Here is an 18,956-nt window from a genome sequence, read left to right on the forward strand (position 1 = left end):
CGTGTCCCGATTGCGATCGGGGACAGCTGTTTCAAAAGTGCCGGTTTTGCCGGTCCCGCACTCACGGCAGGAGAGAGAGGGGAGGAAGGAGGGAAGAGAGGGAAGAGGAGAGAGAGAGAGGGAAGAGGAGAGAGAGAGAGAGAGAAATTTTTTCAGCTTCAGGTTTCCTGCAGCGGGCGGAGAGCAGCCCCGAGCCCCCCCTGCGCGAGGGTGAGGAGGAGGAGGAGGGGGGGGGGGAACGGCGGCGGTTAGAACGGAGCGCTGAACTCGAGGCCCAGGCTTCTCGGGCTGCTAGGCCGCGCCCGGCGCCGGCACAACCGCTCGAAACAGCCGTCAAAGTAGGCGAGCCTGCGGGTGAAGGGCAGGGGATCACTTCATTTCCTACTCAAATAAATTGTTATTTAATTCCCTAACACACAATTCAAATATTTACCTTAGTTCCCTAACACACAGAAAGTGTGGGGGAAAAATCGTGAAGAATCAAGATGGCGGCCACTCACCTCGGTTCAGAATGATAAGGCTCGCCCCCACACGCACCGATTGGTCAACCATCAGGTCATCTGAACTGTAGGATTGGTCAATCGTCCTGTCACTCAACACTCAACTGTAGGATGGCCCGCCCGCAACGCGCAATGAACCCGCCCCCCGAGACGCAGCGATTGGTCAACTGTCGGTCAACTGTCAGGTCGCTCGACCGCACGATTGGTCAACCTTCACGTCACTCAATGCAAATGAGCGGAACTTTTCCCATTTAATGAGCGGAATTTTGAACGTTTTTGGGATACCGTGGGCATGATTTTTGTCTGACGGAAAAGAAAATACGCCTATGACCGGTCCGTAATCGTAAGCTTTCTTTTGATGTGACGCGCGTGTAGGTACACTCTATAACTTTCAAACGTATAGAGAAAGCAGCTCTTCGACATCATAGTCACTCAATGCTAATGAAAGGATAATGAGCGGAATTTTGAAAGTTTTTTGGATACCGTCGGCACAAATTTTGTCTCACCGAAACGTAAATACGCTTATGACCGCTCCGGATTCGTAAGCTTTCTTTTGATGTAACACACGTGTATAACACCTCTCTATAACTTTTGCGTGTATAGAGAACAGACAGACAGACAGACGAGGTACTTTTATATATATAGACTAGCTGGGGGGGGGTGGGGCGGGCCTGGCGTTGCCAAGGCTTTTTTGTAAAATGGCAGTTTACAGGGCCGCGCGGTTTACGGCCGGCCGCTGCCGCTCCCCCGCTCTGTGTCTCGGGCCGAGCGGTTGTGAGGCCCGGCCCGAGTGACCCCAACTCACTTCCCGCTCCGGCGGGCCGGGAGCGGGATATTGTGCCGGAGCCGCACTGTGGGGGTTTGTTGTGCTGGTGCTGTCGCTGTTGGTATTAAAAAAATGGCCGCGACATTTCGGGAGGCTGCAGCATTAGGCCCGCCCACACATGGAATGAAACGCCCCCCGTGATGCAAGAGAGAGAGAAAGACTGGGGGGAGACGAGAGAGAGAGAGAGGGAAGGAGAGAGAGAGACAGACAGAGGGAAGGGGAGAGAGAGAGACTGGGGGGGAGAGAGAGAGAGAGACGGGGGAGAGAGAAAGAGTAGAGAGACTGGGGGGAGAGAGGGAGAGATAGAGAGAGACGGGAAGATAGAGAGAGAGACTGGGGAGACAGAGAGAGAGAGCGACTGAGGGGGAGAGAGAGTAGAGAGATGGGGGAGAGAGAGAGAGAGACTGGGGAGAGAGAGAGAATGGGAGATGGAGAGAGAGAGAGACTGAAGGGGGGGAGAGAGAGACGGGGGGAGAGAGAGAGACTTGGGAGAGGGAGAGAGTGGAGGGAGAGAGAGACTGGGGGGAGAGGGAGAGAGTGGGGGGGAGAGAGAGAGAGAGAGACTGGGGGAGGGAGAGACTGGAGGGGAGAGAGACTGGAGGGGAGAGAGACGGAGAGAGAGAGACTTGGGGGGAGAGCGAGACTGGGGGAGAGAGAGTGAGACGGGGGGAGAGGGGGAGAGAGAGAGACTGGGGGAGAGAGAGAGAGCGACTGAGGGGGGAGAGAGATGGGGAGAGAGAGAGAGAGAGAGAGACTGGGGAGATGGGGAGAGAGAGCGAGACTGGAGGAGGGAGAGTCTGGAGGAGAGAGAGAGACTGGGAGACTGGGGGGAGAGAGAGAGACTGGGAGATAGATAGAGGGAGAGAGAGAAGAGAGGAAGAGGCCCAGCCTGAGTCACTCCAGCTGAGTAGGCTGGGCACAGTGAAAGCATTGATTTCTTTATGACAGCACAAAAACTGCTCTGACATCATAGCAGCTCTTCGACATCACAGTCACTCAATGCTAATGAGGGGATAATGAGCGGAATTTTGAACGTTTTGGGGATACCGTGGGCACAAATTTTGTCTCACCGAAACGTAAATACGCCTGTGACCGGTCCGGAATCGTTAGCTTTCTTTTGATGTAACACACGTGTAGGTACGCTCTATAACTTAGATACTAGCTCTGGGTGCCCGGCGGTGCCAAGGCTTTTTTGAGGGCATGTTGTTGGAAGAGAGAGCGAGAGACTGGGGGGAAGAGAGAGAGCGAGAGACTGGGGGGAAGAGAGAGAGCAAGAGACTGGGGGGGGAAGAGAGAGAGCGAGAGACTGGGGGGAAGAGAGAGAGCGAGAGACTGGGGGGAGAGAGAGAGGCGAGAGACTGGGGGGGAAGAGAGAGAGCGAGAGACTGGGGGGAAGAGAGAGAGCGAGAGACTGGGGGAAGAGAGAGAGCGAGAGACTGGGGGGAAGAGAGAGAGCGAGAGACTGGGGGGAAGAGAGAGAGCGAGAGACTGGGGGGAAGAGAGAGAGCGAGAGGACTGGGGGGAAGAGAGAGAGCGAGAGACTGGGGGGAAGAGAGAGAGCGAGAGACTGGGGGGAAGAGAGCGAGAGACTGGGGGAAGAGAGAGAGCGAGAGACTGGGGGGAAGAGAGCGAGAGACTGGGGGGAAGAGAGAGAGCGAGAGACTGGGGGGAAAGAGAGAGAGCGAGAGACTGGGGGGAAGAGAGAGAGCGAGAGACTGGGGGGAAGAGAGAGAGCGAGAGACTGGGGGGAAGAGAGAGAGCGAGAGACTGGGGGGAAGAGAGAGAGCGAGAGACTGGGGGGAAGAGAGAGAGCGAGAGACTGGGGGGAAGAGAGAGAGCGAGAGACTGGGGGGAAGAGAGAGAGCGAGAGACTGGGGGGAAGAGAGAGAGCGAGAGACTGGGGGGAAGAGAGAGAGCGAGAGACTGGGGGGAAGAGAGAGAGCGAGAGACTGGGGGGAAGAGAGAGCGAGAGACTGGGGGGAAGAGAGAGAGCGAGAGACTGGGGGGAAGAGAGAGCGAGAGACTGGGGGGAAGAGAGAGAGCGAGAGACTGGGGGGAAGAGAGAGAGCGAGAGACTGGGGGGAAGAGAGAGCGAGAGAGAGACTGGGGGGAAGAGAGAGAGAGAGAGACTGGGGGGAAGAGAGAGAGCGAGAGACTGGGGGGAAGAGAGAGAGCGCGAGAGACTGGGGGGAAGAGAGAGAGCGAGAGACTGGGGGGAAGAGAGAGAGCGAGAGACTGGGGGGAAGAGAGAGAGCGAGAGACTGGGGGGAAGAGAGAGAGCGAGAGACTGGGGGGAAGAGAGAGAGCGAGAGACTGGGGGGGAAGAGAGAGAGTGCGAGAGACTGGGGGGAAGAGAGAGAGCGAGAGACTGGGGGGAAGAGAGAGAGCGAGAGACTGGGGGGAAGAGAGAGAGCGAGAGACTGGGGGGAAGAGAGAGAGCGAGAGACTGGGGGGAAGAGAGAGAGCGAGAGACTGGGGGGAAGAGAGAGAGCGAGAGACTGGGGGGAAGAGAGAGAGCGAGAGACTGGGGGGAAGAGAGAGCGAGAGAGAGACTGGGGGGAAGAGAGAGAGCGAGAGACTGGGGGGAAGAGAGAGAGCGACTGGGGGAAGCCCGGCGTTGCCAAGGCTTTTTTGTAAAACGGCAGTTTACAGGGCCGCGCGGTTTATGGCCAGCTGCTGCCGCTCCCCCGCTCTGTGTCTCAGGCCGAGCGGTTGTGAGGCCCGGCCCGAGTGACCCCAACTCACCTCCCGCTCTGGCGGGCTGGGAGCGGGATACTTTGCCGGAGCCGCACTGTGGGGGTTTGTTGTGCTGGTGCTGTCGCTGTCGGCGTTTTAAAAAAAAAAAAAAAAAAAAAAAAAAAAATAGCGGTGACATTTCGGGAGGCTGCAGGATTAGGCACGCCCACACATGGAATGAAACGCCCCCCGTGATGCAAGAGAGAGAGCGAGCCTGGGGGGGAGACGAGAGAGAGGGAAGGAGAGAGAGAGACTGGGGAGAGATAGAGCGACTGAGGGGGGAGAGAGAGAGACTCGGTGAGGGGGGAGAGAGAGAGACTCGGTCTTTTATGTTACCCACTCATCTATTCTCTTTGCCCCACTTACTTTTTAAGTTCTTCCTGCACTTTTTGTATTTAGCTTAATTCTCTACTGAATTATGAACCCGACATTTATCATAAGCTTCCTTTTCCTGTTTCATTTTACGCTCTATGGGGGAAAAATTGGGTGGGCGCCCCGAAAAAGTTAGCGTCCTTCCGCCGTAAATTCAGTAGTAGCACCCCAAGCAGGAGGTGGAGTGCTACTGGAAAGTGCTCCACCTCCTACTTGGAGCACTACTACTCAATGTCATGGCGCGACGCGCAGCAGCACATAGCGCCGCGTCATAGAAACATAGAAGATAGGAGCAGGAGTAGGCCATTCGGCCCCTCGAGCCTGCTCCGCCATTCAATGAGATCATGGCTGATCATCCAAATTCAGTACCCTGTCCCTGCTTTCTCCCCATATCCCTTGATTCCTTTAGCCTTAAGAAATATATCTATCTCCTTCTTGAATATATTTAATGAATTGACCTCCACTGCCTTCTGTGGTAGAGAATTCCACAGGTTCACCACTCTCGGTGAAGAAATTCCTCCTCGTCTCTGTCCTAAATGGCTTACCCCTTATCTTTAGACTGTGACTCCTGGTTCTGGACTCCCACGCCATCGGGAACATCATTCCTGCATCTAGTCTGTCTAGTCCTGTTAGAATTTTATAAGCTTCAATGCGACCCCTTCTCATTCTTCTAAACTCCAGCGAATATAAGCCCAATCGCTCCTCATAACTCATTCCTGCCATCCCAGGGATCAGCCTTGTGAATCTTCGCTGCACTCCCTCCATGGCAAGAACATCCTTTCCTCAGATAAGGCGACTAAAACTGCACACAATACTCAAGGTGTGGTCTCACCAAGGCCCTGTACAACTGCAGCAAGACATCCTTGCTCCTGTACTCGAATCCTCTCGCTACGAAGGCCAACATACCATTTGCCGCCTTAACCGCCTGCTGCACCTGCATGCTTACCTTCAGCGACTGGTGCACAAGGACACCCAGGTCTCGTTGCACTTCCCCTTTTCCCAACCTATTGCCGTTCAGATAATCTGCCTTCCTGTTTTTGCCACCAAAGTGGATAACCTCGCATTTATCCACATTATACTGCATCTGCCGAATCGCCCAACCTGTCCAAATCGTACTGGAGTTTCTCTGCATCCTCCTCACAGCACACACGCCCACTCAGCTTTGTGTCGTCTGCAAACTTGGAGATATTACATCTGATTTCCTCGTCTAGATCATTAATATATATTGTGAATAGCTGGGGTCCAAGCACCGATCCCTGCGGTACCCCACTAGTCACTGCCTGCCACTCGGAAAAAGACCAGTTTATTCCAATTTCTGATGAAGACGACAATGGAGGGAACCAATCAGCTAGCAAACAGTGTCTTAGCTCCATGCGTACAATGGTGACTGTGCAGGCTGGAGGAGTTTTGGAATTGTTTCCCACAGTTAGCATCGATACTTGGCCTTAGTGGGAATATGAATGTTACAGACAGAACCATGGAAGATGTTGAGCAGGTAGCGATATTCTGGAGGGCCGAGAGTCATTTAGGGTATCAGTAAGGACAGCGTGCAAAGGTTTTTTTTTTAAAGAGGTGATGATGGATGGCTTGGAAGTCGGCAGGGAGATGTGGATTGAAGGAAATGAGATGTCCTTGTCAGTGATCAAAGCACTGGAGGTGGCAAAGTCATTGCAGGCCTCTTCCCCTGATTAAAGGGGAGGGGCCTAGTGCCGGACCACCGAGGAGCGGGGTGCCGTGAAAACAGCTCGGCACTGAAGTATGATCGACAGTTGGCCAAAATAAAAATGGCCGCCCAACACTTGCGCTGCTGCAAAACCGCCCCCTGATCCTGTCGCACATCGTCCGGCGATCGGTCAGGGGGCGCAAGGGAAGTTTGCGACCGGGACGTTGCGCACGGCGATGATGAGAGGCGCAAACCAACCCAATTTTCCCCCCTATATTTTTAATCATCCAGGGAGCTCTAGCTTTAAATGCCCTTCCTTTGCCCCTCATGGGAAGGTGTCTGGTGTGTACTCAAACTATCTTCTCTTTGAAGGTTTTCCATTACTAATTTACTGTTTTACCTGCCAATCTTTGATTCCAATCCACCTGGGCCAGATCCCTTTTCAACTCACTGAAATTAGCCGTCCTCCAGTTGAATATTTATACATTTGATTTATCCTTGTCTTTTTCCATAACTACTCTGTAATGATCAATAACATGTCATTCTATAGTGGACACTAGGTGGAGCTGTAGAGCTGTATATAGCTGTATGTATAAGACTACACTACCCATGAGGCACTAGGCTACCCACAAGGCAACAGTCAAGATGGAAGCCTCTACAGATACTGTGCCTAGTCCACATGTGCTCAATAAAAGTGTCTAGCAAAAGCTAGCTGTGTTCTTAATGAAAACTACTAGTTATTAATGAACATAAGATGGTACCAGGATGGTGAAGATCTGCTGAAAATTGTGAAAAGCGACATGGAGAATTTGAAGCCACCAGAGCGTTTGAAACTCACAGGAAACATCGACTACAATTGGCAGACTCTTAAACAACAATTCGAACTCTACATTGCAGCCATCGGATTCGGTACGAAGCCAGACGCAAGGAAGATAGCGTTGCTGCTTACGGTTGCAGGCCCACAGGCGATAGAGGTATTTAATACATTTGTATTTAATCCAGAGGAGAACAGAGAAAAATTAGAAGATGTGCTAAAAAAATTTGATGCACATTGCTCTCCCAAAAAGAATGAGACCTATGAAAGATACATCTTCTGTTCTCGGACACAGCAGCAAAATGAGACTTTTGATAGCTTTATAACTGATCTGAAACTGAAAGCACAGACATGTAATTTCTCTGAGCTCAAAGCATCCATGATTCGTGACTAGATTGTGTTTGGTATTCATGATAAAAAAAAGTCAGGGAACGTCTGTTGAGAGAAACCGAACTAAATTTGGAAAATGCGGTGAAAATATGCCAAGCCAGCGAGCTAGCTCGAAAGCACGCGAAGACTTTCAGTGAAATCAATAATGATGCGATTGTAATGAGTGATAATGCTGCTGTCGGTGCTGTGTCCTACAAGGGGAAGAAACGTGGGCAGAACAGAAATGAAAACCAATCGGAGGATGAAATTTTAAATTGTAAACGCTGTGGTTACAAACACCAGTTAAGACAATGCCCAGCGTTTGGAAAAATGTGCACAAAGTGTAATGGAAAGAATCACTTTGCCAAACAATGCTTTTCAAAAGTAAAAACTAAGAAAGGGCAACGAGTTCATGTAATTGAGGACACTGATTTAAGTGAGACATTTTTTGTAGGAATGGTGTCATGTGACAATATCAAAAAGGATACAGAAAATGTGCAGCCCTCAGAAATGGACAATGCTGAACATAAAGTTAATGCAGTAAAAGAGGACAAATGGATGATCCCACTGCAGGTAAATGTAGCATTAGTTACCTTGAAACTAGACACTGGGGCAAAAGCAAACTTAATCAGCATGAGTGACATTAACAATATGAAAGAAAAGCCCAAAATACAGAAAAAGTCAGTACTACTGAAGGACTATAATGGACAGAAAATAGATAGCTTAGGTGTATGCAGACTCAAAGTGACAGTCAAAGACAAAGTGCATCATCTCATGTTTTCTGTTGTGGCTGAAGGACTTGATTCACTACTGGGTGACAAAGCTTGTGAGGACTTAGAACTGGTCAAGAGAGTACCGTATAAACTGTGCCATAAGCAGACCAGATGACTCGGTGGATTCTGTAGTGAATAATTTCCAGGATGTGTTCAAAGGATTTGGAGTTCTACCATTCACTTACAAGATCCAGCTAAAGGAGGATGCTCAGCCAGTGGTACATGCTCCACGAAGAGTTCCAGCACCCCTGCGTGACCGGTTCAAGAAAGAACTGGACAGAATGACCACACTAGGAGTCATCAGGAAAGTCGAAGAGCCAACAGACTGGGTTAACTCCATGGTATGTGTAAAGAAAAAGAACAATGATCTAAGAATATGCATGGATCCAAAGGACTTAAATGCAAACATAAAACGTGAACACTACCAGATTCCCAAGCGAGAAGAAATCACCAGTGAAATGTCAGGTGCCAGATACTTTACAAAGCTCGATGCCTCACAAGGATTTTGGCAACTAAAACTGGATGAAGAGAGCACCAAATACTGTACCTTCAACACACCATTTGGCAGGTATTGTTTCCTCAGAATGTCTTTCGGGATAATATCTGTATCTGAAATCTTTCATAGAGCGATGGAACGCATAATTGAAGGTCTGGAAGGAGTTTGGGTCTATGCTGATGACATCATCATCTGGGGCTCCACACTGAAAGAACACAATGAGAGACTGACTAAAGTGCTACAGAGCATACGCCGGAATGGACTGAAGCTCAACAAAGCCAAGTGTCAGTTTGGCGTCCAGGAAGTCACTTTCCTCGGAGATAATCTATCTGGTAAAGGAATGGAGCCAGATATGGAAAAAGTAAACGCCATACTCAAAATGCCTGACCCACTGACAAAAAAGGAGTGCTATGCATCATGGGGATGATAGACTTCATTGGAAAGTTCATTCCTAACTTGTCAGCCAAGACAGCCTGTCTGCGAGACCTGCTACATAAAACAAATGAGTTTGCATAGACAGAAAGACATGAACAAGTGTGGATAAGCCTCAAAACAGTGCTGACAACCACACCTGTACTCACCTTCTTTGACCCAACAAAAAGAATCAAAGTGTCAACGGATGCATCAAAAGATGGCCTAGGTGCGGCCTTGCTACAAGCAGAGGGTGAAGATTGGAAGCCTGTTGCCTATGCCTCCAGGTCTATGACTGATACGGAGTGTCGATACGCCCAGATTGAAAAGGAATGTCTAGGCTTGGTAGTTGGACTAGAAAAATTCATGGCTACATATATGGACTTCCCACCTTCACAGTTGAGACAGACCACAGCCCTCTGGTTGCCATCATTAAAAAAAACCTGAATGAGATGTCTCCAAGGATTCAACGACTCATGATGAAGCTGCAAAGATATGACTTTGAACTGATCTACACACCAGGCAAATACATAGTGTTAGCAGATGCACTATCCCGAGCACCCACAATGAGTCATGTGAGCTCTACTGAAGAAGACGTGGATGTTCATGTGAGTATGGTCACTGCTGTGCTGCCCGTGTCAGACACAAAATCAAAGCAAATAGCAGAAGAAACAGTAAAAGATACAGTGTTACAAACAGTAATAGAGAACATTCATGGTTGGCCAAAAGGTTCCTGTCCAAAATATTTTCACATAAGGTCAGAATTGAGTGTCGCAAGTGGACTATTACTAAAACAGAACAGAATAGTCATTCCACAGGCTCTACATCAAGACATGCTCAAAAGGATTCATGAGGGACACCTCGGAATTGAAAAATGCAAAAGGAGAGCATGAGACACTGTTTATTGGCCTGGCATAAATAAGGACATTGAGAACATGATAGGCAAATGTGAGACATGTCAGAAACACCAAAACAAACAAACAAAGGAACCAATGATAGTAGCTGACATACCAACAGCACCATGGCAAAAGGTTGGTATGGACCTTTTTCATTTAAATGGTAAAGACTATCTAATAGTGATTGACTACTATTCTAACTATCCTGAGATGGCGCTGCTCTCAAGCACCACAGCAAGCAGTGTCATAATGCATGTGAAATCCATCTTCGCCAGACATGGAATTCCCAGGATTGCCATTAGCGACAATGGTCCGTGCTTCAACTGTAAGGAGTGGCAACAGTTTGCAGCACATTATGACTTTCAGCACATCACATCCAGTTCTTTGTATGCTCAGTCAAATGGTAAGGCAGAGAAAGGTGTTCAAGTTCTCAAGCAGCTACTGAAGAAAGCGACAGAAAGCAAGTCTGATCCTTATCTCGCCCTGCTGAGCTACTGAGCCTCGCCTTTAGACTGTGGTTCTTCACCTGCTGAACTACTAATGGGTCACAAGTTGCGCACCACGCTACACTGCTGTGCAAAAGAACAGCAAAGTGAGGAACTGAGACAGACTTCAACTGTTAAAGCTGAAACAGAAATCATACTATGACAAGTCATCCAAAACTCTAAAACCATTGACAAGGGATGATGTTGTCAGGATTGAGGATCCAGATGCATGCAACAGGAAAGCTACAGTTCTTGAGGAAGTAGGACCAAGGTCATACACTGTTAGAACTGAGGAAGGACAGATTCTCAGGAGGAACCGCCGTTCCCTCCTAAAAACACGAGACTATTCAAGAGCAGATTGATGACAATGCTGCAACTGCATCTTGTCATTCACCGCCAGAACAATCTCATGAAGACACATCAGACTTACCCGTGTTGAGAAGATCCACACGTGAAGTAAAAAAGCCTGATAGACTTAATCTTTGAGTACAATGTAAAGCTTTGAAAATGTGTTGACTGTTTTGAAAATGTTTATGTTTATAGAGCACTAACAAAAGTGTTACTGATATTATCTTTATTGTTTTCTTGAAAGTTGATTGATATTGATTTTGTTAAACCTTAAAGAAAGGGGGATGTAATGATCAATAACATGTCATTCTATAGTGGACACTAGGTGGAGCCATAGAGCTGTATATAGCTGTATGTATAAGACTACATTACCCATGAGGCACTAGGCTACCCACAAGGCAACAGTCAAGATGGAAGCCTCTACAGATACTGTACCTAGTCCACATGTGCTCAATAAAAGTGTCTAGCAAAAGCTAGCTGTGTTCATAATAAGAATGTCTATTTATTAATGAACATAAGATACTCTAAACTTAATATTGTGATCACTGTTTTGCAAATGCTCTCCCACTGAAACATGATCCACATGCTCCACTTCATTCCCAAGAACTAGATCCAGCACTGCTTCCTTCCTTGTTAGGCTGGAAACATACTGATCAAGACATTTGCTCATCAATCTCCTTCCTACTAGTTGGTGGCCTGAAGTATATACCCAGCAGCATATTGTTCCTTAATTCTAACCAACATAGCTTATTTTGTGGAGCTACTATTTATAGCCCATTTACTTTATTAGAATGCTTCCAAAGGCAAGCATGCTGCTGGTGGTTACACAATAAAATAAACAAAGTGACGCCCGTGCCATTGGAGGCACCAGGATGGCCTTTAAGAAGGGTTTTGCCTGGTGCTTCCAGCTGCCTGGTGCTTCCAGCTGCCAGAAGATGCACTTTTGGCATTTCTGTGTGGATTTTCCTGCATTGGGTAAAGTCTGCAAAGTTGCATTTGTGACTTTGCTCTAACTAGTATATGTGCTAACATTTTGGGATACAGTATATAAGTCATTTGAGATATGTTCCTATGCTAATATAAATGGGGCAGATTGGGCAGCAAGGAAATCTGATTATCTTATAGAACCACTTCCCATAAAAACCGTTCTGCAATATCAAATGCATATTAGAATGTTAGCATTTTGTGAAAAAGCTTTTACACTTATGTGTTTCAGATTTTACACTGTACGTTAGTTCCATTCAGATTATCCTGATATTGAAATCTAATTGTCAGCTGGTTTTAGTAATTCTACATATTAAGTTACTTCATGGTTCTGTTTCCATACTGCAACAATATTGTGATGTTAGTATAAGGCTACTCTATATTTGCACGCTAAAATATCTGTGTTCCTTTGGTTTGGTTACAGCAACCAAAGAAGTACCTGTGTCTAGGGCAGTGAAGATTGAATTAAACCAAGTGGACAAGACAGAGAATTGCAAATCTACTGTGTGTCTCAGCAGCGAACAGGGCTCAACTCTACGGGATTTGCTTACCACAACAGCTGGCAAATTGCGGTTAGGCTCAACTGATGCTGGCATTGCCTTTGCCCCAGTGTTTTCTGCAGGGACCCCTGTAAGTACTTGCTGAGATTTAATAATACAGAAGTTCATAGAATTGACTTTCTGCAGTACCACCATTTCTAAATGCAGAGCAGCTGCACTAGTAGGAGGGTAAAAATGAAAACCAAAAAACATAGCTGCTGACAGCGCAATAACCTACTGTGTTACCTGTACTTTATTTCAAGAGCTTTTAGGAGCATTAATTTTATCCATAGTCCTTTATTTAACGGTATAAAACTGGCTTGGTGTAAGCTATTAAAGGGTATTGTGAGGGTGGAAGTGGTTATGTAATGGTGTATGTGTAGTTTACCTTAGAACATTTCAAAGCGCTAATCTTATTTTTGACTGAGTTTTACACTTTTTGTCTTATACTCATGTGAAGCGCCTTGGGATGTTGTACTTCGTTAAAGATGCATATAAATACAAGTTGTTTCAGAAGGGCCCTGGACACCAGTACTTGCTCTGAAATTGTTATAGAAATAGAGAGAAGTAGCAGAACATGAATTGGGAAAGAGGCAGCCATATTTATTGCCCACCATTAACTTTACTTTCAACACCGCCAGTTTAGTGGTGGCAATGCAGAGTCAAAATTGTGTCTTCTATAACCAACTCTTAGAAGGTCAGTTGCAAGATGTGCTTTGTTTCAGTTTTTTGCAACCAGTGCAGTTGAAAGAAAAAGACAGACTTGCATTTATATAGCGCCTTTTCACGACCACCGGATGTCTCAAAGTGCTTTACAGCCAATGAAGTACTTTTTTTTTAAGTGTAGTCTCTGTTGTATTGTGGGAAATGCGGCAGCCAATTTGTGCACAGTAAGCTCCCACAAACAGCAATGTGATGATGACCAGATGATCTGTTTTTATGATGTTGATTGAGGGATAAATATTGGCCAGGACACCGGGGTAATTCCCCTGCTCTTTGAAATAGGGCAGCTCCGACAGCTACAGCGACAAGCAACCAAATCATTTTGATTCAACTCCTGTTTTCTACTATAACTAAGTGGGTTTAAATCGACAAAATGATCTTGTGAGCTCAGTAACCTTCATCGTTAGCACAAAATAGTAATGGCTTAATTGCTATACTCGATGAGTATTTGAGAATACTGCCTTTATACATTTCCTTGTAGAGTGGCAGAGGCACCAGAAGCATGCCAAACCTCTTGGATGACATAATTGCGTCAGTTGTGGGAAAAAAGATCCCAGCAAGTAAATCAGTGAAATTAAGTGGGAAAGAAGCAACAAAGCAGAATTCGCAGAGAGAAGTTAAAAAGCTCAATTTAGATACGATCAGCAAGAATCATTCTGAAATACCGCATTCTTGGCTTTGTGATGGATGCTTGCTCTGGCTCCAAGATCCTGGAAACCCCAGCAATTGGAAGATATTCAGGGAATGCTGGAGGCGAGAACAGGTCTGTACAAAATGAGATTCAGGAAGTCAAAGCAGATATAAATAATCAGTACGTTACCACCGGGCTTAGGTTTGTAGCTATTGATATGGATACATTTTTATGAAACCACTTAAAGGTTGATGCTATTATGCTTTAATTGAAAGTATCAATGTTATAATTGAAAATTTAGACATTGTTCTCTAGTGTTCACCATTAGCCAACATTAAATTAAATTTGACATGATTTATTTATTGACCTATAAGAATCTGATGCAAATATATATTGAAATTAATCATTAGAAATTACACCTACTATTGTTTTTTATTTAAAGATATTCTTTTTAAAATCTGCTTTCTTCCCTCTTCTCCCCGCCCTTTAAAAATCTTACCTTTCAGCCTGTTCTGGTGTCTGGTGTGCATAAAAAACTAAACTCCAACATATGGAAACCTGAAAGCTTTAGTGAGGAATTCGGAGACCAGAAGGTTGACCTGATTAACTGCAAAGATGGCAGTATAATTTCCAGTGTAAGGATTCAAGACTTCTGGGATGGTTTTGAAGATTTAACCAGTAAGTGTCATTCACATGGTATCAGTGGCTGATTCAGAACTGTTGTGGGTGTAGCCAATAATTAAACTAAATTAACTGTTTTGGGTTCCTGATTTCATTTGCCAAGTGTTTTTTGTTTTTTTTCCCCACATGGTCAAATATGCTTTCTTCCAAAGGCAATTGTAGATTAAAGATTTGAAGGTCACTAAAGAATCTTTGTTATGAAAATATCTTGCAGAAAGAACCAAAACAGTTCATGCTCTGGGAGCTTAGTGCATTTATATTCTATCTAGAATGATTGAAGTCTTTATTCTCTGTCCAGAACAATTGAAGTCCAAGAGTGGGGAGTCTATGTTACTGAAGCTGAAGGATTGGCCCTCTGGTGAAGATTTCAGAACCATGATGCCTTCTAGGTAAAAGCTTCAGTTGAAAATGCATTCTGAATTTTAACTGACCATTCTGACTTTAATCTAGTCGTATTGGCACATTTTATTTCTCCTTCCTTTTTCGGCCTGTCTACAGCGTGTATCATTCCAAAGTAAAGGGAGTGGGCGACAACATGCTCCCTCTTGTCTGTCAATGGCGCTCTATGGTCTGTCAATGGCGCTCTATGGCCTGGCACTCTATGGTCTGTCAATGGCACTCTATGGTCTATCAATGGCGCTCTATGGTCTGTCAGTGGCGCTCTATGACCTGTCAGTGGCGCTCTATGGTCTGTCAGTGGCGCTCTATGACCTGTCAATGGCACTCTGACCTGTCAATGGCGCTCTATGACCTGTCAATGGCGCTCTATGGTCTGTCAATGGCGCTCTATGGTCTGTCAATGGCACTCTATGACCTGTCAATGGCACTCTATGACCTGTCGTTTTGAAGAGCATGAAAGGGCATCAGAGTGGCTTTTCCTCTAAGATATGTGTTACAGTTACTTTCTTCCCTCCCAGTAAAAATGTGCCACTGGTGGCATGGATAAAATTAGGAACTTGGGAAGTGCAATAGGTGAGCTCATATCCTGCCTATGACACACTGCGCAATAGGAGCTGCACTACCTTGACTTTTATTTAAATATAAAGGATGTAGAAAATTATCGGAAAAAGCCATTGAGCCCCACCTTCCTCTCTACTCACCATATTGGTCAGACCCCTCTGTTTCCAGAAACCCATCCCAGAAACCCATCCAGCTGTGTCTTGAATCCTTGTACGGTATTTGTTTTAACAGCTTTCCTCAGTAACTTATTTTAATGTTCTCCTTTGTGTGATACAGCACGGCATGAATAACCTATTGTTATTATACCTTGCAGTTGAATCCTTCTTTGGTGTGAAAAATGTTTGCATGCACATCAGTATTTTTTGGTTATTAAGTCATTGCAAAGTCTCTTTTCCAACACATACAGAACCTATAAGGTGTCTTTTATTCCCTTCCTTGTAGGTATGATGACCTTATGAAAAGTTTGCCACTGCCAGAGTATTGTGATCCTGAAGGAAATCTGAACCTGGCATCCCGGCTACCAAATTTCTTTGTACGACCAGATTTAGGACCCAAACTGTACAGTGCTTATGGTAAGCAGAAAACATCCTGTAGTGTACACAATATGTTGTTTTGGTTGGAAAGGACTAATTTTTAAATGATTGTATCATTTGCAGGACAGACAACAGTTAAGGAACATGGAACTACCAACCTCCACCTAGACATTGCTGATGTAGTCAATGTCCTTGTCTATGTTGGTGTACCAAAAGGAAATGGGAACAATCACAGAGCAGGTAATGATCTCAAAGCTTCTGTTTTACTGTGTGTGAACTGGGAGGTTTTTTTAAGGTATCACTGCTGCAGTATTTTCAGCTGTTCTGTCTATCCGTGACCTAGACTGAAAGTAGCACCAATGTTAAACATACCAAAAATTGGAAACAGATTGCTGTAGCAGTGAAGTTTAAATAAACATGTATTGGTTTGCAAAAGTCTTAACCTTAATCAGATCACAAAGTGCATCCACCTCAACTGGCTTCAATTGACTAACTCTAATTTGATGGCCAACAGTACCCAGCAACACAAAGTTCATGGCCCTGAATTTGCTGAAAACCTCTACGGCATACACCATTGTTACGGTGGAGACTTTCCAGAAAATTATGGCGTGAGTGGCTTATACCGTTAAGTGCACTATGCCATAATTTGCTGGGACTTTCATGCTGCTCCCCAAAGACCCTCGCCAAAAAAGTTGAACAGCTAATTATCATAAGCTCCGCTCCCCATTAAAATCAATAGCACAATCGAGTTTGTTGAATTAAGGTCATTGGAATCGCCACTTACACCATTACAGAATGGTGCTGGAGGGCTCAGAATCAATGAAGTATTCAATCGCTCAGCAGGTAGCCTGATGCCAACTTTTTTACTGGCTTGTTCTCGGAACTTCATTGTAATCTTAAACCTCAATTAAGTAATAAAGTAAGTATTTTGACAGCCAGGCATGTACTAATTTTCCCCCTACTGATATTTTTAGATTATTTATTGAGCTTATGTGCTAAGCATGGATTGCAGCCAGTAATAAAATAAGGTTCGGGACTGAATGTAGTTCCGGAGATAACCCTATCCATTTCGGTCACTCCTTAATGACAATTTATATGTTTGTTCTATGCTATGGTTTCAGTACAAACTGATCAGTGAAATTAAATCCGACCCGGACATTCTGTCCATACACACTGTGACCCATCCCACGTTTTCAGATTGGGCCATTGCTCCTGAATGCATCTCTGTTAAATGACCTCTTCAACCGTTCTGTGTCTGGCCCTAGTACCTTGGATATGTATCAGACATTGGCTGCGCTGCTCCCGATCCGCTGCTATGCTAGCTAAGGCGTACTCTATTTTTCCACTAAATTGACCACTGGAGAATTGGGGAGAACAGTACTGCTTCGGGCCTAGGCAGCTGAAGGCACTGTCGCTAATGGTGGAGGGATGGAAATCAGGCATGTGCAAGCAGCCAGAATTGGAGGATCGCAGAGATCTTGGAGGGCTGTAGGGCTGGAGGAGGTTAAAAGGGAGGTTGGAGATGGGGCGGTAGTTTGCAAGGATGAACACCAACTGCAGCACCACCTCCCATAGAGACCACCTGGAAACTATGCCGCACTGGCAGCATCTTAAGGAGTAACACCATGACCTTGCAACCTGAGGCAGATCTCAGACAAGACCCACTCAGTTACACAAATGTACTCGCCAAGATGACACCTTATCAATGCAGTGATTGTGGAAATCCACAACTTCCCTGCTGAAAACTTCCAAACCGAGCACCATTTGGTAATGCTGAAGGAGCCTAAGGAGATCAGACTGCAGAACCCAATTACTGAACAGAAAGAAGGAGCAATATCTTGGCAACTGAGCCCCTTACAGCAATATACACATCTTGAACACTTCTGAGGTGGCAGAGAAAAACAGGCCAATTCCCCTTCACCAAATGTGTAACTGAGACCCATGCAATGTGTCCGAACTGGTCCATAGCCACCATCGCAGAATCCATCCTGGAGCTCGACACTTTCTTGATCTCACTCTGGACAGAGCCCACAAGACCCTTGCCTTGTGGCTTCATAGTGAGCGCCAGCAATTTCCACGAAAAATAAATTATTAAAGCCCTCGTATGGCAACTGCACGCCCACCAAATTTAACTTTTTTTGCACCAGAACAACCTTCTGAAGCAAGGGCATTGAATATAAGATTCTGTAACCCGCCAAGCTTCAAATCCTGAAAGAAGACTCCACACCTTTCGGCATCCCGAGGCCATTAGGTCCTTCCTGCATGACATAGACAAGAGAATATCCCCACTATACCATAACAAGCTAGTAATGACTTCAGGTAGAAACTAGGCAAAATTGGAATACCCCTGCTCTCAGCCAGAGGAGATTTCCAGCCAGACACCACAGCACTCCCAACACAGGATCACTCCACTAGAGGCATCCCCACCCCTGGACTATCGCACAGCAGCTCAGGTTCAAACTGCAAATCCAGGAAGCTTCTCCAGAGCCATTTCCATGTATGCCAGAGGAATGGTAATCTCACTTTTTAAGTGCCATGGCCTGGCGTTTCCACTCGGTGGCATGGTTTTTTTGGTGCATTTCAGCTGTAGTTGGCGCGCAAAAAAAATCAGAATTTTAAACGCAATTTGTTTGCTGCAACTCAAATTTCCGCGATTTTTGCGCTAGTTTTAAAAACGTCGCGCTGGACGCCAACCCCGCCCACAAAACTGGACATGCCCCCCCATGTTGAATTAATCACCATTGGAAGTTTGCGCTAATTGCGCTCATTTGCAGGCCTTCAGGGAGACTTTAAAAATTAAACTGGTTCTTCTGGGCGCAAGGACACAAAGGTACATTTTTAAATGTGAGTTTTGTTTTAATTTGCTAAGAAACTGACTAATGAATCCCAATAAAACTAGAAAATAGTTTCACTTTTTAAGTGAATTTCAGTAATTTAAAATCGGGTTACTCAGGTGGTGGATTGAAACTGATTAAAAATGCTTATTTTTTTGACAAACCCATTTTCAGCAGTTACAATCAAACTTCACTAAGTTACCACTTTTAAATGTGAGGGAAATTTTTTTAAAGCAAAATTTTTAAAATAAGTTTTAAAACGCTTCCCGATTTGCGCTGGTTCATGGCAGATTTTGCCTTTGGCGATATGCAAATGAGTGAGCGGAAACTAGGGGAGTGGGGGGAAACACTTTTCAAAACGGTGCCATTGTGGCCAAAGAGG

General features: G+C 45.7%; 1 protein-coding gene across 5 annotated transcripts in view; it reads left to right on the plus strand.

Moving 5' to 3' along the window:
* Positions 1-18,956, plus strand: part of jmjd1cb (jumonji domain containing 1Cb) — a 385,858-nt gene that overhangs the window by 342,016 nt on the left and 24,886 nt on the right. For all 5 annotated transcript variants that reach the window (XM_085994973.1, XM_085994975.1, XM_085994974.1 and 2 more), the window contains 6 exons: positions 12,098-12,303; positions 13,417-13,698; positions 14,073-14,244; positions 14,546-14,636; positions 15,649-15,779; positions 15,864-15,980. In XM_085994973.1, the coding sequence (XP_085851099.1) occupies positions 12,098-12,303; positions 13,417-13,698; positions 14,073-14,244; positions 14,546-14,636; positions 15,649-15,779; positions 15,864-15,980 (999 nt within the window). The remainder of the gene's footprint in view (positions 1-12,097; positions 12,304-13,416; positions 13,699-14,072; positions 14,245-14,545; positions 14,637-15,648; positions 15,780-15,863; positions 15,981-18,956) is intronic.

Source organism: Somniosus microcephalus, chromosome 8, assembly GCF_052327205.1.
Source record: "Somniosus microcephalus isolate GS21.2 chromosome 8, FLI_Smic_1.0, whole genome shotgun sequence".
In the NCBI taxonomy this organism is placed as follows: Eukaryota; Metazoa; Chordata; class Chondrichthyes; order Squaliformes; family Somniosidae; genus Somniosus; species Somniosus microcephalus.